Source organism: Heptranchias perlo, chromosome 3, assembly GCF_035084215.1.
Source record: "Heptranchias perlo isolate sHepPer1 chromosome 3, sHepPer1.hap1, whole genome shotgun sequence".
Lineage (NCBI taxonomy): Eukaryota > Metazoa > Chordata > Chondrichthyes > Hexanchiformes > Hexanchidae > Heptranchias > Heptranchias perlo.
Genome location: NC_090327.1, coordinates 71,207,492 through 71,223,345, shown reverse-complemented (window position 1 = coordinate 71,223,345; position 15,854 = coordinate 71,207,492). Strand labels below are relative to the sequence as shown.

The 15,854-nt window shown below is 42.2% G+C and overlaps 1 protein-coding gene across 1 annotated transcript in view; it reads left to right on the top strand.

Moving 5' to 3' along the window:
- The window catches only part of ggh (gamma-glutamyl hydrolase (conjugase, folylpolygammaglutamyl hydrolase)), a 44,881-nt gene that overhangs the window by 18,704 nt on the left and 10,323 nt on the right, over positions 1–15,854 (top strand). The window contains exons 4-6 of the mRNA XM_067980169.1: positions 2,570–2,654; positions 11,443–11,581; positions 15,287–15,393. Of these exons, the coding sequence (XP_067836270.1) occupies positions 2,570–2,654; positions 11,443–11,581; positions 15,287–15,393 (331 nt within the window). The remainder of the gene's footprint in view (positions 1–2,569; positions 2,655–11,442; positions 11,582–15,286; positions 15,394–15,854) is intronic.

Here is a 15,854-nt window from a genome sequence, read left to right as displayed (position 1 = left end):
CTGTAGCTGTAGTACGCTAGTTGTGGAGGGGGTAGATGTTTGGGATAGTGGATGAAGTGCTGATAAAGTGGACTGCTTTGTCCTGGATGGTATCAAGCTTCTTAAGTGTTGCAGCTGCACACATCCAGACAAGTGGAGAGTATTCCATCACTTGTATGTTGTGGTTGGTTGAGGGGCTTTGAGGGGGGTCAGCCCAAGCCTAGATGTTGTCCAGGTCTTGATGCATGTGGGCATGGACTGCTTTGTTATCTGAACAATTGCGAATGAAGCAGAATTTAGACACTGAATGCTGTGCAATCATCAATGAACAGCTAAATAAAGTTGGGCCTAGGATGCTGCCCAGAGGAACTCCTGCAGCAATGTCCTGGGGCTGAGATGATTGACCTCCAACAACCACTGCCATCTTCCTTTGTGCCAGGTATGACTCCAGCCACTGGAGAATGTTCCCCTTGATCTCCATTGACTTCAGTTTTATTAGGGCTCCTTGGTGTCATACTCGATCAAATGCTGCCTTGATGTAAAGGGCAGTCACCCTTGCCTCACCTCTGGAATTCAGGTCTTATGTCCATGTTTGGACCAAGGCTGTAATGAAGTCTGGAGCCAAGTGACCCTAGCAGAACCCAAACTAAGCATTGGTGAGCAGGTTATTGGTGTGTAAGTGCCGCTCGATAGCACTGTTGAAAAAGCCTTCCATCACTTTGCAGCTAATTGGGAATAGGCTGATAGGGTGGTAATTGGTTGGGTTAGATTTGTCCAGCTTTTTGTGGATAGGACATACCTGGGAAATTTTCCACATTGTCAGGTAGATGCCAGTGTTGTAGCTGCACTGGAACAGCTTAGCTAGGGGTGCGGCTCGTTCTGGAGCACAGGTCTTCAGCGCGACAGCTGGAATGTTGTCATGGCCTGTAGACTTTGCTGTGTCTAGTGTAGTCAGTTGTTTCTTGATGTCATGTGGAGTTAATCAAATTGGTTGGAGATTGACATCGGTGATGGTGGGGACCTAAGGAGGAGGCTGAGAAGGATCATCCACTTGGCACTTCTGGCTGAAGATGGTTGCAAACGCTTCAGCCTTATCTCTTGCACTCACATGCTGGGCTCCACCATCATTGAGGATGGGAATATTCATGGGGCCTCCTTTTCCCGTTAATTGCTTAATTGTTCACCACCTTTCACGACTGGATGTGACAGGGCTTTGACCTGATTTGTTGGTTGTGGATTGCTTAGTTGTGTCTAAAGAATGCTGCTTTCACTGTTCAGCATTCATGTAGTCCTGTCTTGTAGCTTCACTAAGTTGGCAACTCATTTTAAAATGTTTGGTGCTACTCCCGGCAAGCTCTTCTACACTCCTCGTTGAACCAGGCCTGGTCATCTGGCTTGATGGTTATGAAGAGGTAAGGGAAATACAGGACCATGAGGTTACAGATTGAGATGGTGTTCAATTCTGCTGCTGCTGATGGCCCATAATGCTTCATGGATGCTTAGTTTTGAGCTGCTAGATCTGTTCTTAATCTGTTCCACCTAGCATGGTGATAGTGCCACAAGATACGATGGAGGGTTCCTGAGTGTTAAGATGGGACTTGATCTCCATGAGTACTGTGCGGTGCTTATTCCTACCAATGCTTTAATGGACAGATGTATCGGTCACAAGTGGATTGGTGAGGACAAGATCAAATAAGTTATTCGCGCCAGACAAGTGCCAGGCAATGACCATCTCCAACAAGAGAGAGTCTAACCACCTCCCCATGACATTCAACGGCATTACCATCGCCGAATCCCCCACCATCAACATCCTGGGGGGTCACCACTGACCAGAAACTTAACTGACCAGCCACATAAATAATGTGGCTACAAGAGCAGGTCAGAGGCTGGGTATTCTGCAGTGAGTGACTCACCTCCTGACTCCCCAAAGCTTTTCCACAATCTGCAAGACACAAGTCAGGCGTGTGATGGAATACTCTCCACTTGCCTGGATGAGTGCAGCTCCAACAACACTCAAGAAGCTTGACACCATCCAGGACAAAGCAGCCCACTTGTTTAGCACCCCATCCACCACCCTAAACATTCACTCTCTTCACCACTGGCTCACCGTGGCTGCAGTGTGTATCATCTACAGGATGCACTGCAGCAACTCGCCAAGGCTTCTTCGACAGCACCTCCCAAACCCATGACCTCTACCACCTAGAAGGACAAGGGCAGCAGGCACAACCTGCACGTTCCCCTTCAAGTCACATACCATCCCGACTTGGAAATATATCGCCGTTCCTTCATCGTCGCTGGGTCAAAATCCTGGAACTCCCTTCCTAACAGCACTATGGGAACCTTCACCACACGGACTGCAACGGTTCAAGAAGGCGGCTCACCACCACCTTCTCAAGGGCAATTAGTGATGGGCAATAAATGCTGGCCTTGCCAGCGACGTCCACATCCCATGAACAAATAATTTTTAAAAATTCCCTCAAATTGGTTCGGTCAGTTCAACATAATTCTTCCTGACTGCTAGTTAACTGTTGTAATATCATACTTTAAAATTATTTTTCAAATTGATAGTGTCATATCTGATTGTTTTCAGGGTGCTCATTCCGGGTGGTGGAGCAAACCTCATAACATCTCCATATGCCAAGATTGCAGCCCTTTATTATAATCTTGCACTTAAGGTAACTGCATGCAATATATGTGTTGTATAAAAATGTAGACCAATTTTTAGCAAGAAAGACCTTCCATTTGTAAAGTGCCTATCTTCTTCACATCCTCGAGAAATGCAGTGGATGTTGTGTAAATGGAATTTCAAAAGGCATTTGATAAGGTGCAGCTTAGGATGTTTGTTGATATAATTACGACATGCACTCTTAACGTAAGTGTGGCAGCATGCATAGGAAGTTGGTTGAAGGACAGAAAACGTATGTATTGGTTAATGAATATTTTCTGGACTGAGGGATCCTGGCATAAGAGTTGGGACCATTGCTCTTATTTTACATTCCATGCTGTATCTATCAATATATATGATATAAATTAGTTTAGGGGGTACAATATAAAAATTTGCAAACACAACAAGAGGGAGCGTGGTTAACTATGAAGAGAATTTTAAGTGACTTCATAAGGACATAGGCAAGTTAGTAGATTGAGCAGATAGCAGCTGGTGTCACTATAGTGCATACGGGGAAGCTGAGAGTTTTGTGGAAAGCATGTTTCAGGAGGTGGTCAACTCGCAACTACAGAGAGTTCAGGCGGAGAGGGAGTGGATGACCACCAGGCAGGCAGTGCAGGAGTCCCCTGGGAGTGTGGCACTCACAAACCGGTATTCAGTGTGGAATATCAGTGAGGGTGTTGACACCTCAGGGAAGTGCAGTCAGGCGCAAATCCATGGTACCGTGGGAGACTCAGCTGCACAGGGGGTACAAGAAATGCAGTTGTTATAGGAGATTCGATAGTCGGGGTTAGACAGGCATTTCTACAACTGCCAACATGAGTCCCGCATGGTGTGTTGCCTCCCTGGTACCAGGGTAAAGGGCATCACTGAGAGGGTGCAGAACATTTTGAGGGGGGAAAGAGAACAGCCAGAAGTCATGGTTCATGTGGGAACCAATGACATAGGAAAGAAAAGGGTGGAGGTCGTGCAGTCAGAGCTTCAGGAGCTAGGGAGAAAGTTAAAAAGCAGGACCTCAAAGGTAGTAATCTCTGGATTACTCCCAGTGCCACGCACTAGTGAGTATAGGAATAGTGGGATAAGACAGACTAATGGGTGGCTGGAGGAATGGTGCAGGAGGGAGGGCTTCAGATTCCTGGGGCATTGGGATCAGTTCTGGGGCAGGAGGGACCTGTTCAAGCCAGACGGGTTGCACCTCAACAGCGCTGGGACCAATGTCCTCGCGGGGAGATTAACTAGTGCTGTGGGGGAGAGTTTAAACTAATTTGGCAGGGGGATGGGAACCAGGATGAAATATTAAAGAGGAGAAACAAGGTGCACAGAGGACTGGGAGGGACAAATAGAACTAGAATAGTTCATAAATAGGAGGGATCAAACAGGGGGCAAATGCGAGGCAATCTAAGATGAGTTTGGAGTGCATGTGCATAAACGCACAGAGCATGGTAAATACAGTTGGTGAGCTGCAGGCTCAAGTTGCCACATGGGATTATGATATAGTGGCAATAACAGAGGCCTGGCTCAAAGAAGGGGAGTATTGGGAACTTAATATTTCTGGCTATAAGGTATTCAGGAAAGATAGGGGAGGGAAGAAAGGAGGGGGTGGCAGTATTGATCAAAGATACTGTTACAGCACTGGAAAGGGATGATGTAATTGAGGTGTCAAAGACAGAAACTATTCGGTTAGAATTAAGGTTCAATAGAGGAGCTATTACGCTACTGGGTGTATACTACAGGCCATCAAATAGGAAGGGGATAGAGGAACAAATTTTCAGGCAGATTACAGAAAGATGCAAAAACTATAGAGTAGTGATAATGGGAGACTTCAATTATCCCAATATAGACTGGGACAGTAACAGTGTAAAGGATAAAGAGGGGGAAGAATTCCTGAAATGTGTACAAGAGAACTTTCTTGAACATTGTGTTTCCAGCCCAATGAGAAAGGAAGCAGTGCTGGATATAGTTCTGGGGAATGCAGTGGGGTAGGTGGAGCATGTTTCAGTGGAGGAACATTTGGGGAACAGTGATCATAATATCATCAGGTTTGGAATAATTATGGAAAAGGACAAGGAACAATCTAATGTGAAAAGACTTAATATCAGTGAGTTAAAAAGGGATCTTGCCCAGGTTGATTGGAATCAGAAATTGTTAGGCAAAACAGTAATTGAACAATGGGAGGCCTTCAAAGAGGTGATGGTTTGGGTACAGAGTAGACACTTGCCCACTAGGGGGAAAGGAAGGGCATCCAAAGCTAGAGCTCCCTGGATGACCAAAGATCCAGAGATTAAAATGAAACAGAAAAATGAGGCTTATGGTTCATAATACAGTAGAAATCAAGCTGAATACAGAAAGTACAGAGGAGATCTAAAAAAGGAATTGAGAGGCAAAGAGAGAGTATGAGAATAGATTAGTGGCTAACATAAAAGGGAACCCAAAAGCCTTTATAAACATATAAATAGTAAAAGGAAGGGTGGGACCGATTAGGGACAAAAATGGAGATGATCTTGATGGAGATCTTCTTGCAGAGGGCATGGCCTAGGTACTAAATGAATACTCTGCATCCGTCTTCACTAGGGAAGAGGAAGCTGCAATTGTAGCAGTAAAGGAGTAGATAGTAGCAATATTGGATAGGATTAAAATTGATAAAAAGCAGTACTTAAAGTAGAAAAGTCTCCCAGTCCAGATGGGATGCATCCTCGGTTACTGAGGGAAGTGAGGGCGGAAATTGCGAAGGCTCTGGCCACAATCTTCCAATCCTTCTTAGATAAGGGAGTGGTACCAGAGGACTGGAGGATTGCAAATGTTACACCCCTGTTCAAAAAAGGGGAGAGGGATAAACCCAACAATTACAGGCCAGTCAGCCTAATGTCGGTGGTGGGGAAACTTTTGGAGACAATAATCCAGCACAAAATTAAATGGCAGTAGGAAAACTATGGGCTAATAAATGAAAGTCAGCACAGATTTGTTAGAGGAAAATAGTGTTTGACTAACTTGATTAAGAGGGTTGATGAGGGTAGTACGGTTGATGTTGTGTATATGGACTTTCAAATGGCATTTGATAACATAGCACATAATAGACTTGTTAGCAAAATTAAAGCCCATGGGTTTAAAGGGACAGTGGCAGCGTGGATCCAAAATTGGCTAAGGGACAGAAAGCAGAGAGTAGTGATGAACGGTTGTTTTTCAGACGGGAGGGAAGCGTACAATGGTGTTCCCCAGGGGTCAGTATTAGAACCACTGCTCTTTGATATATATTAATGACCTGGACTTGGGTATAGAGGGTATAATTTCAAGGTTTGTAAATGACACGAAACTCAGAAATGTAATAAACTATGTGGAGGATAGTAACAGACTTCAGGAGGACATAGATAGACTGGTGAAATGGGCAGATGAAATTTAATGCAGAGAAGTGGGAGTGATACATTTTGGTAGGAAGAATGAGGAGAGGCAATATAAACTAAATGGTACAATTTTAAAGGGAGTGCAGGAACAGAGAGACCGCGGGGTGTATGTACACAAATCATATTGAGAAGGCTGTTAAAAAAGCATATTGGATCCTGGGCTTTGTTAGTAGAGGCATAGAGTACAGAAGCAAGGAAGTTATGCTAAGCCTTTATAAAACATTGGTTAGGCCTCAGCTGGAGTACTGTGTTCAATTCTGGGCACCACACTTTAGGAAGGATGTCAAGGCCTTAGGGTGCAGAAGTGATTTACTAGAACGGTACCAGGGATGAGGGACTTTAGTTATGTGAAGAGACTGGAGAAGCTGGGGTTGTTCTCCTTAGAACAGAGAAGGTTAAGGGGAGATTTGATAGAAGTGTTCAAAATCATGAACGGTTTTGATCGAGTAAATAAGGAGAAACTATTTCCAGTAGCAGAAGGGTCGGTAACCAGAGGACACAGATTTAAGGTGATCAGCAAAAGAGCCAGAGGCGACATGAGGGTACATTTTTTGATGCAGCGAGTTGTAATGATCTTGAATGCACTGCCTGAAAGGGTGGTGGAAGCAGATTCAATAGTAAATTTCAAAAGGGAATTGGATAAATACTTGAAGGGAAAAAATTTACAGAGCTAGGGGGAAGAGGATGGGAGTGGGACTAATTTGATTGCTCTTTCAAAGAGCTGGCATGATGGGCCGAATGGCCGCCTCCTGTGCTGTACCAATATGATCCTATGTCCGATGCCATTTAGTGTGGAGAAATGTAGAGTGATTCATTTTGGTCGAAAGATGAAGGGGATAATATATATGCTAAATGGTAAAACTTCAAATGCAGTAGAGGAGCAGAGAGCTTTAAGGGTTCGAATATACAATTACTTATAAGTGGGAGGATAAGCTGATAAAGCTGCTTTTTAAAAAAAAATTTAAAAAATCATGCGAGATACCAGCTTTTATAAACAGGGATAAAGAGTATAAAAGCAATGAGATATTGCTGAACCTACACAAATCATTAGTTAGGCCACAGTTAGAATATTGTGTCCAGTTTTGCACTTCTTTCTTTAGGAAGGTTATCATGAGGGTACCAAAGAGACTCATTAAGATGATACCAGTGATGAGAGGCTTTAGTTATTAGGAGAGACTAGAGAAACTGGTGCTCTGTTTATTAGAACAAAGAAAACTAAGAGGCAATTTAATAGGTGTATTCAAAATTATGAGGGGTTTTAATAAGATAAATAGGGAAAAGCTATTTCCACTGGTTGGTAAGTTTATGACTAGAGGACCTAAGTTTAAGATCATCACTAAAGAAATAAAAGGAGAGGTAAGGAGAATTTTTTTATTCAGATGGTTGGTAGAACATGAATGCCCAATTGGAAACAGTGATGGAAAAAAATTAAAATTGGATAAACATTTGAAAAAGAAAAATGTAAAAGGATATGGGAAAGGGCAAAGAAATGGGACTAAATGGATAGCTCTTTCAGAGAGCTGGGACGGATGTGATGGTCACATGGCCTCCTGAGCTGTAAAAGTCCATAATTCAAAGTGCTTCACAACCAATGAACTACTTTCAAAGTGCAGTCACTTTTAGTTAGGCAAACATGGCAGACAATTTGCACAGCGCATTCATTCCCACAAACAGCAATGAGATGAATGACCAATTAATTTGTTTGGTGATGTTGTTTGAGGGAGGAATGTTGGCCAGGACCGGGAGAACTCCTGTTCTTCTTCATATAGTGCCTTAGGATCTTTTACATCCACCTGAAAAGACAAGTGGAGCCTCAATTTAAAGTCTCATTCAAAAGATGACACTTCCAACAATGCAGTACTCCCAAGTACTGCACTAGAGTGTGCTCAAGTCCTAGAGCAAGGTTTGAACCCACAACCCTCTTACTCAAGGTGAGAGTGTTACCAACTGACCCAAGATGACAGCTGATAGTAAGCACTTTAATAAAAAATGGAGAGCCACTCTACGTAGATAAAGTATTCATAACCAGGTTCAGTTGATCATCCTAAGTTATTCCAGCAATTTCTTCCTTTTGTTATGATGTCCGTACCAGTATTACAAGCACAAAAATCAGAGCGGACATAAGATTTACTTCCTACTACTAATAGCCTCAGACTCCTTCGGAGAGATCTCTCCAGACTATATTAAGTATCCTGGATTATCTAGGACACACCGATTTCAGCCGTAAAAAAAGTTGCTTGTCCCACCTGCCTAGACTGTGAGAGGAAATCCTGATTTCCCAATCCAATTTTTTTTTAAAAGAAGCTTTTTTTAAAAAAAAACCTACAATTCCCAGCAACCTGAGCATGAAAGCTGCACTGGGCCTAACAAAGTACCCATCAGTGAGCAAGTTCCAACTTCTCAGCAGTAATTGGGTGTGTGGCCAAAGGTACATGAAAGAGCACTGAGTGCTGACCTGGGTGCTGGGTGATCTGGGTATATATAGTGATTTCTGGTGATCAGGTTTGATTGCAAGGCAGTGAGCGGGTTGAAGGTGCACTATAGAGATGGTTGGAACTGCACAGTACTGACTAGAAAGATCCATTTTGTGCAAAGTTTAAAATAAATGCCAAAGATGAATAGCAGACAAATGAGTTTAATGCAAATATAAAAGCCTTGTACACTGAAAAGCATTGTACAGTGTAATTTCAAGACCCGTGGCCATTCTTCATATCAGCTAACTATTACAAAACATTGTAAAAATCAATACATTGTTCAAGTCCAGTTTGAAATCCCACTGTCAGTTACTCTATTCAATAAGGAAATCTCAGCCTCTATATCTCCTTGAACACCTAAATAATACGTCAAACCTAAATAATAAATATGTTTGAGCTGAAATCCACTTACTATTATAGCCTATTTAAGCTTGTCAAGCTAAATCATGCTGCTGGTAACACAAATTGGATGGATCCGTTTTACAGTAGAAGCTGATTAGTGTAACGGAATAATTTTCAAATGAATAATTTTTAAATGTATAATAAAACTAATTTCAGTGATAGCAACTCCACACAAATTTGCTTATATGATTAACTCATGACCCATTAATTCTGCATAAGCACAAAGTGGGTCCATGGATTTCCATATTTAATTAACGTATGCTCACGTGTGGAATTATGTAAATCAGTCACTCAGCATGATGTTCCAACATGGGTATTAGAATGCAATTTAATGTAGTGGCCTATGTACGAAAGGCAAATAGAGAATGGATACAGTGGGTTCAAACATTGTCTTTTGAATCTGGTTCATACTGATGGGATGAAAGCCTTCTCCCTCTGCTGTCTGTAAGGACCTTTATTGAAATGACAATTGGGGAATCTCATCTTCATTTCTAGTGAGAATGTGCCCATAGCATCAAACTAATAATATGTTGTTACAAATTGGAACTCATTCAAGAAGGCAAATGGATACTGGCATGGAAGGTCCAAAAATCCCCACTGCAGCAGTAGTGAATGCTGTTCTGAACTTGTAGTGACAGAGGAGGCAGAGTATGGAAGCTTTATCCCATAAGTGGATATGCTATACCTTGAAGGGCTGATTGGGAGAGAGCGTTTACATTATTGGAGTAATCACTCTGTTTTAAAATCTGTATGCATTACATGAAATGGAGAATGTATTCCAGTCCCTGACACACAGATCTTTCAGCCATGATGACCATTAAAAATCTCCAACAGGAGAAAGGTAAATAATTACATTTTCAACAGGAAAAATAATCAGTTCTACAAAAGACGACATTCTGGGCGAGAACAGATCTTTATAATATCCCAAAATTTAGCTGAAGGAAGTAACAGGAAAAATTGCCCTGGATTTCCCATTTTGTAATGGCAAAACGGAAATATCACCTGCTAAAGTAAATCCACTACCAGCCCACTGCAATTTCCTCCTGGGTCCTTCATGCTATACGGGGTGGACTTGGAGTGGCAATACCACTCCTGATTGGTTAGCTGCTGGGAGGGAGGAAAATACAGCCCTGGTGCAGCCAGTTGAAAAGCAGCATCACCTCTTTTGGAAGAATGGCTGAAGCACTTGCCATGTGTTTCTAATATTTTCTGTCTTTATTTCAGATTTACAGCATTTCCTATTTTTTTTTGTTTCCCCAATGTTCTATATTGTGTCTTCCACCCCCTTCAACTTCATTCACTTTCATTTTGACAGCTTTTTAAATTTGTTTATCTTCTTCCATGCCTTTTCACCATTTTACTTAATTATTTTAACACCTTTTTGTTCTTTTACTGTCTTCATTGTCTCATTGAGATGCTCTTCCTATATCATCTACCAGTTTTAACCCCATTCCAGCTTTTCTATAAGCCTCATTTTTGCTGGCCACTTAACTCCTCTAGAAGTCTGTATTAGAACATAAGAAATAGGAGCAGGAGTAGGCCATACGGCCCCTCGAGCCTGCTCCGCTATTCAGTACGATCATGGCTGATCTTCTACTTCAACTCCACTTTCCCACCCTATCCCCACATCCCTTGATTCCCTTAGTGTCCAAAAAGACAATAGTATTCTTGACACTCTTGCTTGTTCTCTTCTTCCCTTCATTTTCTTCAGTCCTATTAAGGGGCTCACCTTTCTTCCAATGGAGGGTTACACCCAAAATGGTAGTCAAGCTTTTCTCTCTATATGTGTTGACAGGCTTACTGTGTATTTCCAGTATTCTCTCTTTTATTTTCAGCATTTTCAGATTTTCCTCTTATTTTTAAAGTAGTTTGTTAACTCAGTAATTATGTTTATAATAACATTCCACATTCGTTCTTGCAAACGTGAACAAATAAGAGTTCAGCATCAATTGATATAAATTTGCCTTTGTCATTCTTCAGAACTATGCTTTTTTTCTTCTAGTAATGAATGATAGTTTTCTTTATTCAACCAAGTCTGTAACACCTAAATATATTACTGGGTAATAAATTGGCTGTAAGGATGCCTTGGTGCCGTTGTATTTAAATCTGTATGATCTCCCAGGTTATTCATCTTGTACCTCCACAGTCATTAATTACCATCGGCCACAATTTTGGGGAGCAAAAGATTGTTCCTTCATTGACATCCCTATTGTATGGGTACTGCGTATCAACCATGAGCATGTATTTATACTGCAAAATGCAGCAATTGGACAGAAGTTAAAAATGGTAGAAGGAGTGAGACAGAAGTGCCCTGCCTAAATGGAAGGACCTTGTTACGCCAATATCATTGTGTTTGCTAAATGTAGTGGAATTGTATAAATGCATAATTGTATAATGCAATGGAATTGTGCCTGTCAACATAACTTATGTACTCATGAAATGCAAAGCACTAGTTGTGCTAGTAGTGGGCAGCATTGTTTCTACCAAAGACTGGCATTAAATGCAAATTGTCTGATCTTAATAGGCCAAAGATCATGGGACTCACTTCCCAGTATGGGGAACTTGTCTTGGATTTGAAGAGCTGACTGTTATTACCAGTGGAGAAAAACTACTGATTGCTACGAACACCTCAAATCTGTCTCTTCCTTTGAAATTCGCAAAAGGTAAAAAGGCTGAGAATGTGGGGACAATTTTGACTTTGGAAATAAAAATCAGGCGAGATGTATAACGGACAGCTGAATCGATACCGCCAAAGTCGAAATGACCCCCGTGTAGCCACCTCACAAGAAAATCATGACTGTTCTTCCACAAACAGGAAAGGGTTCAAAAATGAAATGGTAAAGTTCCTGATATTTGAAAGGTTTCATGGTTATTAAATGTTATAAATAATGTATCGAAATATCCCACTGGAATGAAAAGAGCTAGTTATGGACTGATGGTCCTCTCCTTCCTATAAGCTGTGGGCTTTAACCTTTTAGCGTTCAGCTTAAAGTTTCCTGTTCATCCACCTGCACTGGCAATTTGTTCCACATATTGATCACTCTCTTTTGTTATTTACTTGAGTTTTCCTTATCTTGAATCCATGCCACCTAGTTCAGGTCCAGTCCTCCACTTGAGAATGGAAGCTTTGCTTAATTGATAGAGAAAAAACTCTATCCTGTTAGGGTTGGCCAGCGTGGAGAAGCACAGCTGCAAGACCGTTTAAGATGAGGATCAAACCCCTCTCAGGATGTAAGGATATAACATAAGCTGACGGTCCAGTGCAGTACTGAGAGAGTGCTGGATTGTCAGAAATGCTGTCTTTTGGATTCAACATGTGTGCTCATAAAATTTCTGGACCGCTTATCAAAGTTTATAAGATATTACGGGGAACGGATAGGGTGGATAGAGAGAAACTATTTCCGCTGGTTGGGGATTCTAGGAGTAGGGGGCACTGTCTAAAAATTAGAGCCAGACCTTTCAGGAGCGAGATTAGAAAACATTTCTACACACAAAGGGTGGTAGAAGTTTGGAACTCTCTTCCGCAAACAGCAATTGATACTAGCTCAATTGCGAAATTTAAATGTGAGATAGATAGCTTTTTGGCAACCAAAGGTATTACGGGATATGGGCCAAAGGCAGGGATATGGGCCAAAGGCAGGTATATGGAGTTAGATCACAGATCAGCCATGATCTTATCAAATGGCGGAGTAGGCACGAGGGGCTGAGTGGCCCACTCCTATTCCTATGCTCCTATGATAGGGCCCCCCGCCAATTTCATCAGGTGGGCAGATTGGACCAGTCGCCCGCCCGATCAACGCTCCACAACATCAACCCGAAAATAACTGTTAAATGAAAAGTGCTGGGGTTTTTTGCACTTCCATTATGGGGCAGAGATCCTTCTGGCAGGAATTGCCAGTAGGTTGGTGAAGCCGATGAAAGATCATGATCCAGTAAACTTTGCGTGTCTGACTCTTAAGCCATAGTGCTCTTTCCTGTTGCTTAGCCCACATATTTGAAATGACCCTGAGAGCATTGTCCTCAGTACTTTAAATCTTCTGGTTGAAAGAGAATGACCCGGAATTTGAGCTGAGTGGCAAACAAACGGCGCCCGCCGCTTGTTAGATTTAAAGTTATCTACAAACTATCCACGGGCTTCTGGGCGCTAACTTGCTGCAATGGGGACCCGAAAAAAGTGCAGCGTCCTCTCCCGGGCATCTGTGAACTGTGTGAATGGGGAAAGAAACTGGCAATCCCCTCAACCAATCAGATTGAAGCATCCTTGACAAGCCAGGCAGAGTGAGAACTGGGAAGTGAAAGCTACAACAGTAAATTCAATGTAAAATCAGTTAGAGAAAGCAAAATAAAGAGAGGGTAAGAAATTGGAATTAAGATAGAGATAAAAGTGACAGAAAGAAAAGTGTAAAAAGATTAAAATTAAAATATTTTTAAAAAAATGTCAAACAACAAATAAAATCAGAAGGAATGAGACGCTACATTTTTAAAAATGTAAATTTTCAGTGCCAGAGAGGTTATTTATAGAATAGAATCATAGAAGTTTACAACATGGAAACAGGCCCTTGGGCCCAACATGTCCATGTCACCCAGTTTATACCACTCAGCTAGTCCCAATTGCCTGCACATGGCCCATATCCCCCTATACCCATCTTACCCATGTAACTGTCCAAATGCTTTTTAAAAGACAAAATTGTACCCGCCTCTACTACTGCCTCTGGCAGCTTGTTCCAGACACTCACCACCCTTTGAGTGAAAAAATTGCCCCTCTGGACCCTTTTGTATCTCTCCCCTCTCACCTTAAATCTGTGCCCCCTCATTATAGACTCCCCTACCTTTGGGAAAAGATTTTGACTATCTACCTTATCTATGCCCCTCATTATTTTATAGACTGGATTTGGCAGTAATAAGACTTACCACGCCATTAAAAGTTAGTTTGGACCTAAAAAAAAACCCAGCGTACCTTTTTCTGTGTGAATTAGTTCATTTCCAGCTGGGCAGGAGAACAGCTTCGCGCTGGTCCATTTGTGCCAATGGGGATCTGTCCTTCCCGCACATCCTTCGGAGGAGCATGGCATCTCGTAGAGCAACTTCCGGATTTGCGCGTTTGACTGTGCATGTACATTCACCGGAAGTTGCTCTTCCATTTGCCCTTAAATAACAGTGAGCTCTGTTTAGCTCTCCGTTATTTTTGGAGAAAATTCTGGACCATTGTGTTTCATCTATGATCCAGAATAAATGGTAGTAAAGCTGATGGTGGTGTTAATTGCTGCTGTGCTGAGGTCACCGGAATCAATCCAGTACTTATGTAGAGGTGTCATGACTGCCTGTCAGGTTGTTTGAGTGCACTATTAGATGTGGTACAACGTGCTATAGCTGTCCTATGATATGTGGTAGAGATTACACACAAAGTAAGATCTGTAGGATCCAGCTGCAGGGATTTGAGCTGGTGGATCATCAGTATCCAGCCGTCACAGGGCAGGTTTCTAATAGGACCACCAGTGTCGGTGTCTGTGGATGGATTCCTATCCTTAATGTAACCCCAGTGCACTAACTGAGCTTTGCTTTCTCATATTCCTAACTTGAATTTGAATGGTTTGTAGAACCTTTGAGGCTGAGCAAGAGCTAATCGTGTTCAAGAAACATCTGTTCTTATCTTGGCAGAAAGGAACCGCTCTCTCATTTCCCGCCCCCCCCCCCCCCCATACTTCGGGAAGGAGGGATTGATGTTTTGGAACCAGTCAGACTGCTGAGACGTCCAGCACAGTGCTGTGATTATGAATGTGCTACAGATTCAGATATATACCCTGAATGAATCATTCTGATATATTTATTTGTCCTGCTACTAATATGTCTTTGAAATGCATGTTGTTGCGTGCAGCATTCTACTATGTGTCATAGGCTTAGGCATTGAATAAAGCTGGACATTGGCAAAGCCTTGTTGTAGTCGCTACAAGTTTCAAGTCACTGTTCTGTACAATAAACTGTTTCTTGTTGGCATCAAATAAATTAGATTTTTGCCCGAAGCAGTTTAAATGCAGTATGTGTGAAAATACTATGAACTATATTAAACACTTTGTTTTGTTTCTACTCAGTTGTTATCTCTATTCTATTATACCCGCCGCCATTTCACAAACTTCTTTTTAAAAACTGAGTAGGTGTGGCGCTGAGCATGATCTATACAGAACATAAAGAAGTAATGTATATATCGGACAATTTGCATGAGTAGCCTAAAAAGGTTATTGCATAATTCTGGTTGGAATGCAGGTTCAGGGCTAAACCCCTGCTATATGGGAAATTCTGAAAATGATAAAGAACCCTAATTTGATAAATGAGGAAATAGTTATTGTAAATGAATATTTCATTTTATTCAGATGCAGTGAACAGTCAAATGTTTAAGAACTTTCCTGAAGATCTGATGCAGGCATTGGCTGTAGAACCTTTAACTGCAAACTCCCACCGTTGGAGCCTCTCTGTGAAGGTATGGTAATTAGTACTTTTAGCCAGAGTGATCTTGCACAAAGAAACTAAAGGGTTAATGCACAACATTTTTAACCAGGTAGCATCTATCTATACATTATTAAAAATCTTGTGTATATGTGAACTTCCATTCCACAGACCTTTTGGGCTCGATTTTACCGGCGGATTTCCTGTGCGTTTCCAGCGGGGGGGGCCCCGAAAATCCCGATATCCAGGCACGTGACCGGATCGCGCCACGATCCCGCCCACTTCCGGGTTCCCCGATGACGTGCGGGGGTGCGTGCGTAGCCCCCGCTGGTGGGAATCCCGCAGGCAATTAAAGCCAGCGGGATGCCACTTGAGTGTATTTATTTCGCTTGTTCAGGTCATTAACTGACCTGATTAAGGGACTGTGTGTGATTTTGGAGAAACATGGGACTGTTTCACACACTGGGGGAAACAGTCCTAGTTGAATTGGACGTG